Below are 19,403 nucleotides of genomic sequence, written 5' to 3' on the forward strand. Positions count from 1 at the left end.
TACTCTACTTATAAAGGCAAGAATAAAAATGTATTTGAATTCACCTGGAGAATCCAATGCATTTTGAGGGTTCCAAGGGTCCCGCATCCTTCAGAGCTAAAGAGGAAATCTGAGCTGGACTTGAGAATTCTTTATTAAAGCTGGCCATAAAGGGTTCGATTTTCACTTGAACGTTCGTACAGAAATTCTGAAAAATCATTGGTCAGAACGTTCTTTCTTGCCATCGATTTAACTAATTTTGTTTGAAAGACCTTAAAATTTCATCCAGACCCGCTATCTTAATGGACTCCCGGACGTATCAAACATATTTCATTACAATTTTTTCCCAAACTAAAACCACATTTACAGTTAGAAAACATTTTCATCCCAATCCATCTAATTTTCTGGATGTCAGTTTGACCCCACTAGCCATTAAAAAATGAATGAGTGGTCCAAAAAAGAAAATTTTGAAATGAAACTCTACTGGTGTATGGCTAGTTTTAAACAATTTTGCATTAGACAGTCGTCTCTAATGACACATTGATTTATTAAATGCAAATAGACTGTGCACTCTGCAAGTGCAGTTGCTCCAGAGCTTAGTAAATGAGGTAAAGCCTCACTTTGCAAAAAAAATACCCAATCACGTGCAAGGAAAATTAAAAAAAAAAATGCATTTTTGCTTGCACGTGACTGGATGATGAAAGTCAGCAGAGCTTCTGCTCATTTACTAAGCTCTGCTCTTGCAAAGTGCAACAGCACTTTACAAAGTGCAACAGCACTTTACAAAGTGCACAGTCTATTTGCCTGTAGTAAACCCACCCCATTATTTTCATTTAGAATGCATGTCTTTTGATGCTCAAGTGCAGCTCAGATGTAAGTCTTTTGCTTCTCTTTAACCCTGAAGAAGGGAGACCTTTACCCCCGAAACATGTTGGCTTCTGCTAGTGAATTCATTAAATTCTTATTCAGGGCTTTATAATTAGAGTTGCCCTCCACTACCTTGTCCACAGGAATTTATTGATGTTTTTGTCTTTCTGTTCTGGAGGCTCCCCTTTTCCTCTTTTCTGACCCCGGTGTCTCCAGTGTGGTCCCACATTGCAGTAAAACCCTGGCAGAAGTTTTTACCTGTTTCCACTCCATCAGAAGTTAAACAAAATAGTTTTAACTGGAGTTGGGTTTTTAAATGTTAGAATCTTGTTTTATTTAGATACTCTTTTAAGTGCTGGAAATTGTTGAAATGAACCAAATATCTAAAGAATATTAAAAAAAATGGATTTTGTCATTTTATGGTGATCACACAATGGCACAACATTTTTAAGGCTCATGCATCGTTTCTATAGCGTCTGGTACTGGTCTGGTGTCTGGTGTACCTTGATAACGTGCTCATTTCTCAATATTAGGAGTCTTTTAATGTCTATGGGCCAACTGTGCGAAATCCTGTAGGACTGGGAAATCAAAAAATATCAGCATTTTCTATCTTATGTCTATAAGTAGCCTCAAAGCCCAACTCCGGGCAACATTTTTAAGTTTTGGAGTGAGTGGAGAAAGGTTAACCCTCTCTCATAATTTTATTGCTGGCTGTGACTCTTATTAGGTAGATTTGTGTTCATTGCCTGCATTGTCACCAGGACAGGAGGGCAATCTCTCCTATGGATGCCCAGACAACAATGGAAACCATTTTGTTTGACAGGGCAGGGGAGGCATAGATTTTTACTCAGTTTTTTTTAGTTTGAGTCTCCTTCCTGTGTGACCACCAATGCGTGAAATAAGGGAAAATCTCCTTAATGGAGATGCTGATTTTTATAAAGCCCAACAAAGGTTCTATCCCTTACCCAATCTATCCAAAAAAACAAAATTTTGTCTGGAGTTGGGTTTTGGGTTGGCTGCCACCTTTGAAGGTTCACTTGGAGGCCCACATGTCTCGTATATCCTCACCTTTACTGATATCCTCTCCTGCTCTGTTTGGCCTCCTAGTGTATACAGAAGCATGTGATTCATTCCCCTACCCCTATCTCCAACAATGCAGTGCTGGGTCCCTAAGGGATCAGTTGCCCCAGTGCTGTCAAGGGTGGGGAGAGAGTCCTTGGTGCTCTGCAGGCTCCTCTCAGAGCGACTTGGAGCCTACACACGGTTTCTCCACCTTGCTATCCTGCATGAAGTACAGGTTTACTTTAACAATGAGTTTTAAGGCTATCCAGTAAACACCTTGGTGCTAAAAATATAGCTGACCATACAAATGAGTACCTCCAGACTCTACACTACTACGTCAATGTGATTTTTATACTGCTCAAAATTTGAAGGCTTTATGGAAAATTGGGGCGGAAGTAAAAAATATTTGAAGTTGGTATAATTAGCTGCCTATATCATGTGTAATGACACCAAGTAGCAGAGTTTACTTCATTTCACGCTGTGTCTGTGGATTATTAGAATTGATAAAGTTGCTTCATCTGACGTTCACGAGCTCATACTGCGAGGCTGGCTCTCATGAAACTTCTTGTGTTTGTGTCTCCACAGTCTAATAAAGTTCCAGTAGTTCAACATCCCCACCATGTCCACCCACTCACACCGCTTATCACCTACAGCAATGAGCACTTTACACCCGGAAATCCCCCTCCACACTTACAGGGAGACGTGGACCCCAAAACAGGTACGTCTCTTCAAGATCTCTCTTTTGCTACAAATGTAAACTTTATTGAATGAGTAACAATGTGACCTATTTATAAAAAAATTCTTATAGCATGCGAATGGGGCAAAAATAATGTTTTAGGCTAGTTTGTGTGCTGGTCGAATGATTTTCACTGATTTAAAATGGAGAACACTGCATTTGGCCACTAGTTGGTATTACCATAGAAAAGTCCTATGATGCTTAGCATCATCTAGTTTCCAAATGCCAGAGCCTCAGAGTGTGGTAAATTGGGGCTTTAGCCTGCTCCAGAAACTCATCACACTTTCGAAAACACATGCAAACACCATCTTCACAGAAACTCTGCCATGCCCTCACTATATCATATAGTGACCTAGTGAGGAACACCTGCATTGCATTTTGGGATGCTTTGGGAGTATGCTTAAGCATTGACTTGAAGAAAAGTCAGTATTTGCATATTGTGCAGGCTTTAGAGGTCCCCTGGATATGCTAGAGTTTAAATTTAAAAAACAGTGGTACTGGTGCCATATAGGGCTGGTTTAAACACTATTCATAGAGATAAATGTACATTACACCTGCCAATGTGTGTAGTCACACTTGTTTCAAAAGGTCATTATTCGGTTCAGTGAGCAGATTGTGGCTGCGCCTCCAGCACCAATATTACCTTCTGTGATTTCAGACAGCAGAGGGTTCTGGGATAGCACCCTCACTCATATCTGATGTTGTAACTCTCCCAGAATTCTTTAAATTGCTGCATGTACTATACTCTCTATCAAGTATTTGAGACTTCAGTATAATACATTAGATGGTTAGATATCTCCTATAGCAGTGATGGCGAACCTTGGCACACCAGATGTTTTGGAACTACATTTCCCATGATGCTCATGCATTCTGCAGTGTAGTTGAGCATCATGGGAAATGTAGTTCCAAAACATCTGGGGTGCCAAGATTTGCCATCACTGTCCTATAGCATGAGAGGTGTCTGCCCGTACTTGAACAAACTCCCTGGGATCTTCCATTGTGACACCTACGTGGTACTCTGACCTTGACCTGCCCCAGGAATTAGAAGTATTCTTATTTTTGCCAAAATATATTCAATAATGGATTGTATTCTGGTTTTGGTCCGTTTTTTTTTTTTTTTTACACTATTTGAATTTATTTTATTATGAGCCACTTTACAAATTTCCATTTCCCACATTCAGAGGAGAATAATAAAATAGCAGCAAAACATTTTAAATAACCCTCATAATCTTAATCTCAATTTCAGTTCTCCTTTTTCTTCTTGCTTTTTCGCTGGTCTTTGCATAAAAGTTGGAAAAAAACAGACTGTAATGTTCTTTTCGTTTACTAGAAGGATGGAAAAAGCAGTTTGGCTAAAACTGCAAAATGTTTATTTTAAACCAGGAGAGAAGACAATAAATATATAATTGGAATTATATATATATTATAGTTGGCCAGACCAACAGTTTGATTTTACAGTGTTGAGTTTCTTAAAGAACCTGTAATACTAAACGCTTCTCATCCATTAGTCTGCTTCTCGTAGCTAAAGTTCTAAGTAGGCTCTTTACCTGGATTATCTGGCTGCACCGGTACTCTGGGCTAATTTTCATAAATTATTGATGCTTTTGACAGCTGTCTCCCTCTTTCATCCCCTTCTCTGCCCTAGACACCCTGCCAGTGCTCCTAGGCAGAGGGAGATATGACCAGGACAACTATTACATCATAACATGGAGAACTTTGCCAGAACCTTAATCCAGAAGATATGCCTAGTGCCAAACACAGGGAGGGATTCACAAGGGTTACAAATATATCACCATGGGCAAGAATTAAATAAAATACATTGACATACCCACAGTTAGTCCGATTTCTGCATATGATGCAAAGATGTAGCCATTTAGGGCTTCCTAATGGTGCACAACAGAAGCTTGTACCGTACACAGAGCTTGTCCAAAATGTTGAGTCCATTTTTATGGAGAAGCGACTGGGCCACTTTTTTTGTAGGCTAAATTGTGCAAAGGGTTACAATAGATTTAAACTAAGCAAAAAATTGGTAAAATATGAGCCTATTGGATCAATTTTCGTAGACATCTTGACACACAAAGACAAACCTAAAAACAAACCCATCTAAGGCTTGAAAATACATATTCCACTTTAATGTGTTTATGAAATGAAGGTGAAGAATTGACTGAACAATACTCATTGATTTTTTATTCCTGGCAAGCTAAACCTGGGGGTATTCACAGGTCATATAGTTCTTGTAGCTAAACTACAAGAACCATAATCACCAGGAAAAACAACTTGTATGAGTCTGTTGACTCTTGTATTTGCATGTGAGATCCATGTGTAATTTCATGGAATCTTTGAGCATTTTATGAAAGTTGAAAAAAAACAAATGAATTTTGTAGAGAAAGCTTTATTTTTTTAAAATACACTGTAATTCATGAGTTTAAAGTGCTGCGATGCTTTTATTTTTCAATACCGGGGTCCAGTGTCTCAAGGGCCTCCATTCATATCTTTTTATGTATTACTGTGGGTTTCCAGATGTTTTGTTTTCTCTAATAAATTATTTGGGCTTTATTTCCAATCCCTGGGGGTAGAAAAATGGAATCAAATGCCAAGGTATTGATTGATTTCTATCTTATTTTATTATTTATTTTACTTTTTTATTACTTTTTTATTTTAGTATTTAGTATCTTTCATTGTTATTTTATTATCTCATTTTATTTATTTTCTTATTTTATTATATATTACTTTTTTATTTTAGTATTTAGTATCTTTCATTGTTATTTTATTATCTCATTTTATTTTTTTTCTTATTTTATTATATATTACTTTTTTATTTTAGTATTTAGTATCTTTCATTGTTATTTTATTATCTCATTTTATTTTTTTTTTCTTATTATATTATATTTTTTTATTCGGGGTTGGGTTTCATCTTCCTTTTAATGATTGGACGCTGTGAGTGGTTGTCATTTCTATCATGTGTTGATCCAAAGCAGTGAGCTTTGGCATCTGTCCCACTTGCCAGGAGCCTACCTACTGGTGCTTGTGAGTCCAAATGACCGTGGTGGGGAAACTGGATTGTATGTTCCATTGGGGACAGAGGCTTATATGAATGGTTCTATGTACAGCATTGGGGGGGGGGGGGACTTAAGTAGGCACTGTAACATGTAAAATATATATATTTATAATATAATATATATATTTTAAAAAAGTGTAATTATGTATTTTGTCAAGATTTTTAAAAAAAAAAATAAAGCTTCTTGCAAAATACCGGCAGTGTTTCTGTTTAAGCATTTAGCATCTCTTGTAAACATGATGCGTTTTTGTCTCTTTTCCTAGGAATCCCGAGGCCTCCACACCCTCCGGATATATCTCCCTATTACCCTCTATCTCCCGGCACTGTTGGACAGATCCCCCATCCGCTAGGATGGTTAGTACCACAGTAAGCAGTTCCAGAGTTCTTTTTTCTAACCTGTATTTGTTGCAATTTTGGATAATCATAATAAAAGCTAAAGAAAAGTCCAATGTGCATGGTTTACATAGGGTTTAAATATCAATTGATCTTCCAACAAATAGGGTGCAATAGATTCACAAAGGAACAAATCTGTATCTGTCTTCTGTTGCACCATCAGAGGTTGGAGGTAGAATTTGGAGGGTGGAAAATAGTAGTAAAATACAAATTAAATAGGAACTATGATGCGAAAAAGTAGAAATTGAGTAATAAAGGGAGATAAAGACTACCTGGATCCAAAATGGTTGCATAGTTTTGGGTAGAGTTGGGAAAACTGTGCTGTTGTAGGGTTCTTATATCTAAAAAATGCATATCCAAGGGGCATTGGGAAGTCAAGATTTGTTCATTCAATAAAACAAAGATAGCATAAATTTTTAAAGGCTCTTGAAAAGCAGGACCCCCTTCAGTTTGTACTCAGAACTGACTTAAAATGTAGAAACACGACAGGTGCACTAGACCTAATGATAAAAATGTCTACATGACCTTAATGATTCCATAAATGATTGCATAAAAAGCCATTGTGTTTTGAGGGCTAGCAGACTCCCCTTTCATCAGGACTACAAAAACTTACGTAAAGCCACATACATTTGTACACTTAAATAAGACCAGCTATTACTTGAAGAATGCATCACTTAAGAGGCAGGTTCATAGAAAGACATAATATTGAATTAAATAAATATTTAAAAAATTATTTAATGACTGAAAATTAATTGTTTAAATGTTTATTTAATTCAGTATTATCCATTAACAATAAAAATGATGGGGAAAAAATTAATAATTACCATGACTTTTAATATTATATTTTTCTATTTTCTTGCCTTTAAATGATGCATGTTTTAATTAGTAATTGGTCTTATTTGTTCACATACATACTAAATGTATATAGGTATGCATCATTTTTTTTTTGGAAAAAAAAAATGCATCATTTTTATTTATTTTGTAGTCCCGATGAAGGGGGGGGGTCTGCTGACCCCCCGAAACATGTTGGGTGTTTTATGTGATCATATAATTCATTAATAATGTGACATGGGTTCTTCTACCAGTTGGTCTGGTGCTCCCGGTTTGTTCCTATATTTTTGGGTTCATTTTTCATTGGGTAGATTTTCTCTCACTCCCCGTCTGTTTAAAACCCATATACAAATAGGGGTACGATTGTCACCAGATACAGGCCCTGTGAGCATTAAAAAATGTGTCAGTCTTTCTGTCCTTGCCCACTTCACTAAAAATTAGGTTTTGTTTGTGTCCTGGGATTTCCCATCACTTCATCTACTAATAGTAAGATCAGTTGTTTCTCTTACCTTCCCTATCCAAAAAAGGATTTTGTGTTCCTTCTCAAGCAAAATCCTAAAAAGAAAAAAAAAAAACAGGATGACATAAACATCCTATGTCAGAACTATAAGACCGCATTCACATTGATCCGACTTGTCAGGCGACTTTCAGCCTGACAAGTCGCGGTCCTCTTGCTCCCATTGTGTAGTACAGGAGCCGTTCTAATAGGAGCAACACAAGTCGCTCCGACTTAGAAAAAGGGTCCTGTACTACTTCGGGGCGACCTGGAAGTGACTTGCATTGACTTCCATTATGTGAAGTCCGTGCAAGTTGCGCCGAAGTCGCCCTGCACGCGACTTCACAGGTCGCCCCCTAAGTCGGAGCGACCTAATGTGAACGAAGGCTTAGAATTATTTACATTTTCAGGAGGCTAACTCACAATTTTTATATTTAAATAGTGGGGTCATGTTTGATTCCTGCCCAACACTTTATTACAGTCTAGGTCTAGGACCTTCAAGAGGAAATTTCCACCCACCCCATTGTTGATCCAGGGTTGAAATTCCTTCTTCTCTGAACTGCTTTTTTCCTCAAAGCTCTACGGCACATCTTCTAGAAGGCAGTGACACCAACTTTAGGGCTTCAACCATGAAATGTTGCTGGCCCTCTAGTGGATTGCCCTTAGGAATGTATGAAGAGTACTCCAGAGAGGAACCAAAATGTGAGATCTCTAGGTGGTGGAATTTAAACCCTCCCATTTCAACAACCAAGATAAAAAAAAAAAGATTGGAGTAGAATGGCACCTTTAAAGTCAATTAATGCATAACAATTACAAACTCTGTTGTCTACTATGGTCATCTGACAGGATTTTCTTCATTCCTATTACCGCATTTAATCCTAAAACCGGCTACACTATCGCAGATTGAGAGGGTGGCACCAAGATCTTTCCATCACTCTTTTCTGTCTCAGTCATTGGCACTATGTTTTGACAAGGGCCATTGTGACTGCGTGACTTGGGTTTTCTTGGAGTATCATCCCTCATAAAACTAAAAATAAGATTTTGTTTTCTGATGTATCCATGTCAGATCCACAATTGTTCTGCCACAACATGAGCTTTTAAGCTGCTGAAGGGAATCGGCTCGTTGTGAAGATCACTTGGTGACTGTCAATGGCCGCTTTAATGTTAAACTGTAATAAATATTTGTGGGTGCAGTTGTTTTGAATGTCTTTTTGCAATACTATAGTGCTGTGAAACTGTAGAATTGGATATGTAAAAAGAACCAGTCACGCTTGGGCTTAGACACAAATCTAAAGCCGGATACACACTATCCAACTTTTGTGGTTAGATTTCCTTCAGATTTACCTTTTTCTATGTAGTGCAAGGGCCTGCCAGATTGCATACAAATTGAAAGTGTTTAGGTTTGACCTCATATTATCTGGTTTTGGTAAGTCTGAAGGAAAAAGTCTTCAGAAAATCTTATAGTGTGTATGGCCCATTAGTATTCAGTCTCTTTCCATGGAGGTGAATTTTGTAGCTGAAAGTAGGAGCTGAGCAATATTCCTGACATTCGAAAACCTTTTAACTTCTAACACTTTAGATCATTGTCTCCCAGGTTCTGAATTTGCATAGCAATATCAGAAAAGCCCTAATTGCTTACATATCCCTCTAAATGTATACAGTTGTGCATACCCAGAAGCTGGGAGACAGCTTTGAGCTGTAGGTCTGAAAATTGACAGGGCAGGACATCTGAGAGTCTTCCTCAGACAAACTTTGCTCACAAAGGGGGGTGGATATACATCTCTTATAAGTATTACGCAATTTTAAACCTAATATTCCAAATGTTTATTAAACCCCATTGTGAAAGGTTCTTGTTACAGCTTCAGTGAGAAAGGGAATGTAATCTAAGCATAGCACAAGTTCACTTTAAAAGATATGTAATGCCTAGCAATGAACACCCCTATTTTATTAACCTCTGGTTTCCTTTATATACCATTGATATATTTTCAACACGTGCAAAAAATAGCTGTTGGTTTTGCCAGAAATCTTGTGAGATGGTCATTTCCTGTGAAGGATAGGGTGAGGAGGGGTTATGAAGATGAAGCTAGGCTATGAAAATGGGGAGAGGGAAAGAACATGAGGGGTTATGGAAATGGGGGGGGGGGGGGAGGAGCGGTTATGGAGATAGGGGGAAAGAAGATAAGGAGGGGAGGTGTTATTGAGATGAGGGGGGAGGAGATGAGGAGTCGGGGAGGAGATGAGGAGGAGTTGTGGAGATGAAGAGTGGTTATGGTTTCATGGAGGGCAGAAGGAGAAGATGGGTTATGGAGATGAGGAGGACAGGGGTGAGATGAGGCGGGGTTATGGAAAGGACACGAGGGGAGGTTATTGAGATGGGGTGGATGAATGTGGTTTTGGAGACAGAGGAAAGGAGGAGGAGTTTTAGACACGAGGGGGGGGTTGAGAAGGGGTTATGGAGATGAGGGGGGTTGAAGAGGGTTTTATGGAGATGAGGAGGGCAGGAGGACATGTGGAGAGATCTGTATTCATTGTAATTAATCAGAAATTAAGTAGGCAGGGCTGACACTACATGCTTACAAATTCAGAGCTGTGTTGTCATGTCAAAGAGGAAGGTGGGAGCACACTGTATTTCTGGCACTATAACAATTATTTTACTGGACTTGCAGCATGTTTAAAAGGATAAAATATGGATAAATATGCATGTAGTCCATTTTTTTTATTCTTTTCCTTAACAATCTCCAGCCAAAACATTTTTTGGAAAACTTTGGCAGAAATGTGGAAAAGTTTATGCCCCTCTCTTTTTTTTATTGAAGTTCATGACCCTATTGGGGAGATTTTCCACAAACTTTCGGTCCCGATGGCAGTCTGTCATGCAGTAGTATGCAGAGTGTCACCATACTACAAATTTTGGGAATGTCCCCATTACAGAGACGAGCAACAGTAGAATGCTGCAAAAAAAAAAAAAAATGGTGTCTTGTTCCTTCTTGGTGCATTACTGGAGATCTCCTCTCATCTTCTGCAACTCGAGTACAGAGAATGAGTAGAAGGCTTCCCAACAGGGAGCACAAACTGCAGTAAAAGCTAACAGAGCATCTAATGCTTCTTTACTTGACTTAAAGGGGTGTTTTGTTGCTCATGGAACAGGAAGTAATAAAAAGTCACCCCAAAGGGGTGTCACAAATTTAATGTGAGTTAGTCTTTATTATCTTTATTGCACATGGAAAATAGAGAAAGGCAACATGATTTGGGTGCTAAATACTTTTTCTTCATCAGGGTTTAGATCAGTGATGGCGAACCTTGGCACCCCAGATGTTTTGGAACTACATTTCCCATGATGCTCACCTACACTGCAGAGTGCATGAGCATCATGGGAAAAGTAGTTCCAAAACATCTGGGGTGCCAAGGTTCGCCATCACTGGTTTAGATGTTCATAAGAAATGGGGAGAAAGATTAGAAAAGTGCTGGTTTGGGGTTCCAGTCCTCTGAATAGCCAGTATTCTTCTAATTTACATCAGCATCTAAGCCCTGATAGTTAACAAAAAAAAGCCGGCTTTACTCCAGTGATACCACATAGTCAAATCTTTATTGCTCTGGACAAGATCACAAGAAGTCCACCTAGACCAGTGATGGCGAACCTTGGCACCCCAGATGTTTTGAAACTATATTTCCCATGATGTTCACCTACACTGCAGAATACATAAGCATCATGTGAAATGTAGTTCCAAAACATCTGGGGTGCCAAGGTTCGCCATCACAGACCTAGACCATACACACACTGATGCATTTCACCCAGAAAAAAATTAAGCTTAGGAATCTAAGTCATGATGGAGGAGTATTTGATCCACAAAACGCATTGACTTTCTCTCCTGACCTTTTGACATGTTCAACAGAAGTTTGCTGGACTCACATTAAATCTGTGGCACTCTCATCCTATTCACATTCCTTAAGACTATTTCTGAGACCCCCCCAAGGATACCCTGGTTAATACAGAACTGCCCCTAAAATTAGAATTTGAAGCCTACCCCATTCTACTTTGGGTCCAACACTCCACCAACTCCACTCCACTTCTATCAAAAACCCAACTGAAGTTTTAAGTCTTCCCCGCTCTATTCAAATGGGGAAAAAAATGTATTGGTTGGGTTTGGTATCCAAGCCAAGACCTATTGCCCTTCACCGCAGCTTTAGTTAGCAAAAACGTGATTTTAGACAAGCGAAAGGTAGAAAAATCTTCACAAGCATCATCTCCTGCTCACAAGGCTGGCAGAGCTGCCGTCTTTTGCGTCTTCTGGGTTTTCAGGGACTATCATTTATTCAGAGACGACGACTCTCTCTCCATATCTCCCCCAGTGCAGGTCGTTGTAATTATTAATTATTGTAACGAGCTGTGACTGTCGATCGGTTCCCCACAATCCTATTTGGGGACTTTCCCCCCCGGTACATCTTGTCAGCTCTCATTAACGTGACAAAAGGCTACAAATTAAGATCTGTTAATTTAATGTTTTCTCACCAAGAACTAAATAGCGAAAGGGACCCTGGGCACAGCTGAAGTCCTTTGATTGCCCGCACTTTATTTTGGTATAAATTTCCATTCATTATTGTTTTCTTTGCACGCGTAGCCCTCAATTAGCGTGATGGCTCCATTAAAGCAGTCGAGGCTTCGCCTTTAATTATCACAACAAAACACCTCGTTCCAGCTCAGGGAGAGGGGGGCCTATATTGACATTAGCCGAGGTTATAAAATTTAATTAGCCGTTCGTACCAGATTTATGGCACTCACATTGTCTTCTTTGATCTCCACCGTACAATCCCCAAGATTTTATGTCTTGATTAAATGAGAATGCTGGGATTTTTTTATTTATTTTCTTGAAATATATTTTAACTTTTTTTTTTCTTTTCTTTGTTTCCTCTTTCTTTTACAAGGCAAGGTCAACCAGTTTACCCAATTACAACAGGGGGCTTCCGACACCCGTACCCCACAGCCCTTACAGTAAATGCTTCCATGTCAAGGTGAGTTGGCTCTTCTTGGTCAAAGTGTGTCATTGTTGGGTCAGAATCTTCTGAGAAAATCTAGTAAATGTAGATGTAATATTGTGGATATCCCATCCTGGCTTTTGCCTGGTTGGTTATTTAATTTTGATTTATTTGGAATGCCAAAAGGGTTAAATTATTTATTCATTTGAGAAATTGTTAAGCCTGCTAAGCCTTTGGTGCTTTTTTGGTTGAACTTGATGGAGGTGTCTTCTTCCAACCTAACTGTTTAACTACACAGAAGCATTCTAGTGATAGAAGAATGATGGATTGAGTTAAAAAATAACTACCAGTTTTTAAAAAAAAATTAAAAAAAAATTCAACTGGTAGAGCTGCCCTGGGCAATTTTCCCTCACGAAATTTTGGTAAAAAGTTGCCAGAATCTAGCAAAATGTGCTAGATTTTTAAAGGCTTAGCTAAAACTTTACAAATTCTTAAACCTGGCATGCTCCATTATTTTCAGTGGAGATAAGCTGAAGTAGCTTTCCCTAAGGCTACGTTCACATCCTGGCGTTGCTATTTACAGGCGTTTTTATGGGCGTTTTTTCAGGCGTTTTACAGGCGTTTTTTGTGCGGGTGTTTTTAGGTTGACTAGTAACCAATGGAAAAAAATAAAAACGCCTATAATCTGCCCAAAAAGAAGCTCATGTACTTTTTTGAGCGTTGGGCGTTTTGCTTAAAACGTCAAAACGCTCAGATGTGAACAGGGGCCATTGAAATGAAAAGGAATTGTCTTGTTGGGCGTTTTTTGAGCTGATCCTAGAGCAGAAAAACTCCCCAAAAACGCCCCAAAACGCCTACATGTGAACTTAGCCTTAAGGCTCCGTTCACATCTAGGCGTTTTTGGGGAGTTTTTCTGCTCTAGGATCAGCTCTCAAAACATCCAACAAGACAATTCCTATTCATTTCAATGGCCCCTGTTCACATCTGAGCGTTTTGACGCTGTTTACAAAACGCCCAACGCTCAAAAAAGTACATGAGCTTCTTTTTGGGCAGATTACAGGCGTTTTCCATTGGTATCTATTCAATCAAAAAACGCCTGCACAAAAAACACCTGTAAATCGCGGTAAAAATCGCGGTAAAATCGCGGTAAAAACGCTCAGGTGTGAATGTAGCCTAAGTGAAGCATACTGTATGTTTATGAATATCAATATCTTTCACATTTTCCAAACTTGTTTTTTCATGCCTTTGTTGTTGTAACATATATAGAAATTTGGAAATTAGCCACTAGAGGGAGATCTGTGTTTCACTGTATGTGCCACACAGGGAGTGCATTGTTTTCAGTGGGTCAGCCAACTCAAACACTTGCATTGTGAGGAGGAGCGGTAAAGCACAACCATTGTGTAGAACGGAAAAGGAGATAGCAGTGCCTGCCTATGTAATAAGTTAATGTGGTTGCCCCCTGTGTACATATACAGTTTACTGAGAAGTAGGTTTATAAAACAGATTTCCTAAAATTTTAACATATATATATTTATTTATACTGTAATGCTATCACAAGTACATCTAAAAATGAAAAAAATGATGAACCCATATACTTCTCTTAAGGTGTTGGCTTTTTGTTGTTTATGCCTTGTTTTGCTGGGTGTTCCCTGGGGCTCATTCATACTAAGGTGTAGTAATGCACACACGTTAAAGCATGTTATGGCTTGGGTTGACATGTGTTGTGTTAAGGCAGCCCATTGATTCTGAATGGGCTGCCAATGCACCACAGTGGATGAAAAAAATGTACACAACCCTTTTTTAAAATCACAGCGCACCACAACACATGGAGGTGAGTTGGACTCTACTGTACAATGCCCTGGAGGGCCATTCACAAATTATGGAACCACAATGCACCACACACAGAGGAGGTGCTTTGCCATGTGTTTTGGCAACATGCGTTAATAAGCATTGCCTCAACGCACAAGTGTGAATGGGCCCTGAAATTATAGTGGATGTAAACCCTTCTATTGTTTCCAGTCAAGGAAGCTGCCATCTTGGCCTCTGTTTAATCTTCAACTGTCATGGTGCTGCACATGTGATCAGATATGACACCAGCCATTGGGTGCTTTGACAGTTTGGTTGAGAGAACAGCCAATGTGATTGTTAGCAATCCCGGCACATCCCTGAAATGTAACTGTTTTTTGGAAACAAAGTATAACTAAAGGCAAAACTTTCTTTTTTAGTTTTGGTGTAGAGATGTATTAGAACCCCTGTCTGTTTTTATTGCTGTCTGTGCCCCCATTAGGGAGATTCACCCTCTCTATTTGTCCTGTTTACCATTATCATTGAAAGTAAAAGTAAAAGAAAAACACAAATTTTGGGTTGTCCCCAGAAAAGTAATAAGGGGGAATCTTCCAATGGGGACACTAGTTCTAGTTACCTGGGGGTCCCCAAGAAATTCACCTAGTTTGCAGGATTTCCTCTCACTTCCTGTTTGGCTATGGGACAGGAATAGGGTTGCCACCTCATCCCTTTAAACCCAAACACATATTATTTACACAGGTTCTGTGGCTATTTGTTGCAGATAAGGCATGAAGTGAGTTTAATTACCACATTAATCAGGCACAGAACCTGTGTAATTAATACGTGTTTGGGTTTAAAGAGATGAGGTGGCAACCCTAGACTGGAAGGGAAGGGAAATCTTAACAATGGACACAGATGGCGAAAAAAAAAATATGACAGGGGTTATAACCCTCCTTAAGGCCCCTTTCACACTTGTGCGACTTGTCCTGCGACTTGGGACTGCAAAGTCTCATGACAAGGCGTATCCCATGATTTCCAATGGGTACCGTTCATATCTGTGCAACTCCAAGTCGCAACGACTTCAAAGTAGTCCCTGCACTACTTTGGTCCAACTTTGATGCATTTTAAGGTCTATAGACCTCAAGATTACACAGGCATTGCTTCAAGTCCAGTCAAAATAGCGGAAAAATCATGTCAAAATTGGAGTAATACCGTGTGACTTTTAGGGCGCACAAGTGTGATAGGGGCCATACTCTATCCAAAATTAAAAAAAAGAAGTTTTGACCATAGTTCTACTTTAAATTGATGGGTTTATTTCCTCTTTATTGAAGAAATTTAGGGTCAAGACAAGGCAGAATGTAGCTGCACAACATGGAATTATTTTGATAACCTTTGGATCAACCCCTATGGAGGTGGTAATCTTCATTGTTGGTTGGTTGTAAGGGCATGATAGATAGATAGATAGATAGATAGATAGATAGATAGATAGATAGATAGATAGATAGATAGATAGATAGATAGATAGATAGATAGATAGATAGATAGATAGATAGATAGATAGATAGATAGATAGATAGATAGATAGATAGATAGATAGGTAGGTAGGTAGGTAGGTAGGTAGGTAGGTAGGTAGGTAGGTAGGTAGACAGACAGACAGACAGACAGACAGACAGACAGACAGACAGACATTAAATAGATATTAATAAGAGAGATAGAGATAGAGAGATAGATGGATAGATAGATAGATAGATAGATAGATAGATAGATAGATAGATAGATAGATAGATAGATAGATAGATAGATAGATAGATAGATAGATAGATAGATAGATAGATAGATAGATAGATAGATAGATAGATAGATAGATAGATAGATTTTTTATATGTATTTAATATTTTTCTTTTTCTGCATTTTCACTATAGACCAACATTTTGCTTTAATTAATAAAGGAACGTATTTTAGCTGCAAGCTTAATAGCAGGTAGTAGAGCAGAATGACCACTAGGGGCACCAGTAGATTGTACATATACAGTATATACTGTATTATATATTTGTTGCTTTGGTTTTGGTGTTATTAAATGTAATTTATAATGTGCAGTGCACACTGTGAGCTGTTTTTGCATTATTTACTTGAAAACTACTTGTGATGTGACTTTCATATTTTTACTTGCTTGCTGTTCCATATTTCAATAGCGTTTCATACACCAGTGGGTAAAGGCTTCCTCTAGTTCAGGGGTAGGCAAACTGTGTCTCTCGGCTGTTACAAAAGTACAAGTCCCACCATGCCTCTTCCTCTGGGAGTCATGCTTGTGGCTGTCAGAGTCCCACAGTGCCTCATGGGACTTGTAGTTCTGCTACAGCTGGAGGGCCAAAGTTTACCTACCCCTGCTGTAGTTGCTCTTTTTGGGAGGGAGTGTGATTGACATTGCTGCTGAACAAAATTAATTGGTCACATACAGAGTGTATTGTTCTCAAGGACTTCTGTAGAGAGGGAATGAAGTAGGCTGCTGAGCTTTTCTGAAAAAGCTGTTTGCCTGGCTGTCTTGGACCTGGTGTGTTCACATCACAAGGCATATAAAAAACAAACAAAAAACACATGCATCTTAATGTGCATTAAAGAACATTGACATTTATGTGTTGTGGTGCATTTAATGCACGTGAACTGTGTTTTTAATGCCTTTTTTGTAGTACAGCCTAAATCAATGGTGGGCGTACTGCGCAGGAACATATTTAAATACATGATCAAGCACTTTTGGCTTTTGGGCGCAAGTGCGCACCGGCGGCGACTCGCTCCAGCTATGATTCTATACAGCTGATCAGCGGGTCCTGCAGACACGATGTCCGTCAGCATCCGCCAGTCCTTCAGTACACAGGCAGAAGAACTGCAATCTGTCTATGTCAGATTGCCATTCTGACAGGAAGGAAGGCATGGATCCTGTGTCTCTGCAAAGTAGGAACATGGATCAATGCCTTCCCATAGTAAAAGCACTTTCCATACTGTAGTAAAACACTATACGCTTATTGGGATTTTAGATTATTATTTTTTTTAGTTTTTAGTGGATATGTTATATAGCAAAAAGTAAAAAATATTGTTTTTTATTTTCTTCAAAATTGTCAATATTTTTTTGTTTATAGCGCAAAAAAAAAAAAAAAAACCTTAGAGGTGATAAAATACCACCAAAAGAAAGCTCTATTTGTAGGAAAAAAGGACATACATTTGATTTAGATACAGCATTGCACGACCCCACAATTGTCAGTTATAGTAACGCAGTGCTGTGTCGCAAAAAAAGGCCCGATCATAAAGGGGGGTAAATCTTCCTGAGGGCAAGTGGTTAAAGAACTGCCTCTGTTGTTTGTGCAAAGTTTCTTCTGTGCAATTAAGTCGTCCAGCTCAGGCGAGGCAAGCCGCCATATCTCCGGGTGTTGAGCCAGCTGAAATGACAGTGCTGTATGATGTGCTGGAGTCTCGAATTGTAATGAGAATCGGAGGCTACAGGCTAAATCTTATTAACATATGTATAACATACGCTGAGCATTGTGCTAATCCCCTGCTCTGTGATTATGGAAGCCCGGTCTCTATTCTTCCTTATGAATAATACCGGAGCCCGATCAGACACTGACACAATTCCCAGAGTGGGAGCTCAACAGAGTTAATAGATGTAAACCCTAACTGAATATGAAGTGTGCTCTGTGCATTACAATCCATTACTATTTTTTTTTAAATACTGCTTTTCCATTTGCTGATCTCCTTCAACCTATTTGCCATGACTTCCTGTCTACATGCATGCCAATCATGGCTGAATGGCATTTTCAGGGCTGTTTTCCTGATGGTGACAACAGTAGACTATGCCAGCATAATGTGCATTGAAATGGCCATTTGTAGCCTCCATCAGAAGCCTGTGTGACAGAGTGACAATGCTGGAGCTCAATTGAGAGACAGGGACAGAGTGTTGTCACCATGCCCTAACACGGGCCATCACAGCAGGAGGTGGTCAGGCACTTCTATAATGCTCAGAACAGATTATTGGCCCAATCCTTGCACCTAGGTTTATTAATTGGCAAAACCATGGAGATCCAACCAAAAGACAAGACTGAAGACTACAGAAAAGGATTTTCGTCTCCAAACTGTGGCCCTTTGCTTGTCTTTATCCAGCTCTTTGGGCATTACTCCTTCACCTGACACCAATGATGGGATGACATTCATTCCACTTATACCAATGATGGGTCAATATTCCGCCCACTGACATCAATGATGGGGCATTATTCCTCCCACTGACACCATTGATTGGAAACTATTCTGCCCACTGACACCACTGATGGGGCACTATTCCTCCCACTGACACCATTGATTGTAAACTATTCTACCCATTGACACCAATGATGGGGCACTATTCCTCCCACTGACACCATTGATTGGAAACTATTCCGCCCACTGACATCAATGATGGGGCATTATTCCTCCCACTGACACCATTGATTGGAAACTATTCTGCCCACTGACACCAATGATGGGGCACTATTCCTCCCACTGACACCATTGATTGGAAACTATTCTGCCCATTGACACCAATGATGGGGCACTATTTCTCCCACTGACACCATTGATTGGAAACTATTCTGCCCATTGACACCAATGATGGGGCACTATTCCTCCCACTGACACCATTGATTGGAAACTATTCTGCCCACTGAAATCAATGATGGGGCACTATTCCTCCCACTGACAACATTGATTGGAAACTATTCTGCCCACTGACACCAATGATGGGGCACTATTCCTCCCACTGACACCATTGATTGGAAACTATTCTGCCCATTGACACCAATGATGGGGCATTATACCTCCCACTGACACCATTGATTGGAAACTATTCTGCCCATTGACACCAATGATGGGCATTATTCCGCCCACTGACACCATTGATTGGAAACTATTCTGCCCATTGACACCAATGATGGGGCATTATTCCTCCCACTGACACCAGTGATTGGAAACTATTCTGCCCACTGACACCAATGATGGGGCACTATTCCTCCCACTGACACCATTGATTGGATACTATTCTGCCCACTGACACCAATGATGGGGCATTATTCCTCCCACTGACAACAATTATGGGACATTGTTCCTTCTATTAAAACCAACAATGGGGCATTGTGTACCCACTGGCCACAGTATGGCCCCTTAAAGTATAAAGAACAGTAATTCGGCCCTTTGCTTTGAAA

General features: G+C 39.5%; 1 protein-coding gene across 46 annotated transcripts in view; it reads left to right on the forward strand.

Annotated features, from left to right (window-relative positions):
- Window positions 1–19,403, forward strand: part of TCF7L2 (transcription factor 7 like 2) — a 325,847-nt gene that overhangs the window by 274,445 nt on the left and 31,999 nt on the right. For 41 of the 46 annotated variants that reach the window (XM_082267896.1, XM_082267941.1, XM_082267897.1 and 38 more), the window contains 3 exons: window positions 2,494–2,626; window positions 5,966–6,068; window positions 12,343–12,429. In XM_082267896.1, the coding sequence (XP_082124022.1) occupies window positions 2,494–2,626; window positions 5,966–6,068; window positions 12,343–12,429 (323 nt within the window). The remainder of the gene's footprint in view (window positions 1–2,493; window positions 2,627–5,965; window positions 6,069–12,342; window positions 12,430–19,403) is intronic. The other 5 variants (XM_082267918.1, XM_082267938.1, XM_082267940.1 and 2 more) reach the window with 1 other exon arrangement.

This window comes from Pelophylax lessonae (genome assembly GCF_965119305.1).
Source record: "Pelophylax lessonae genome assembly, chromosome: 9".
Lineage (NCBI taxonomy): Eukaryota > Metazoa > Chordata > Amphibia > Anura > Ranidae > Pelophylax > Pelophylax lessonae.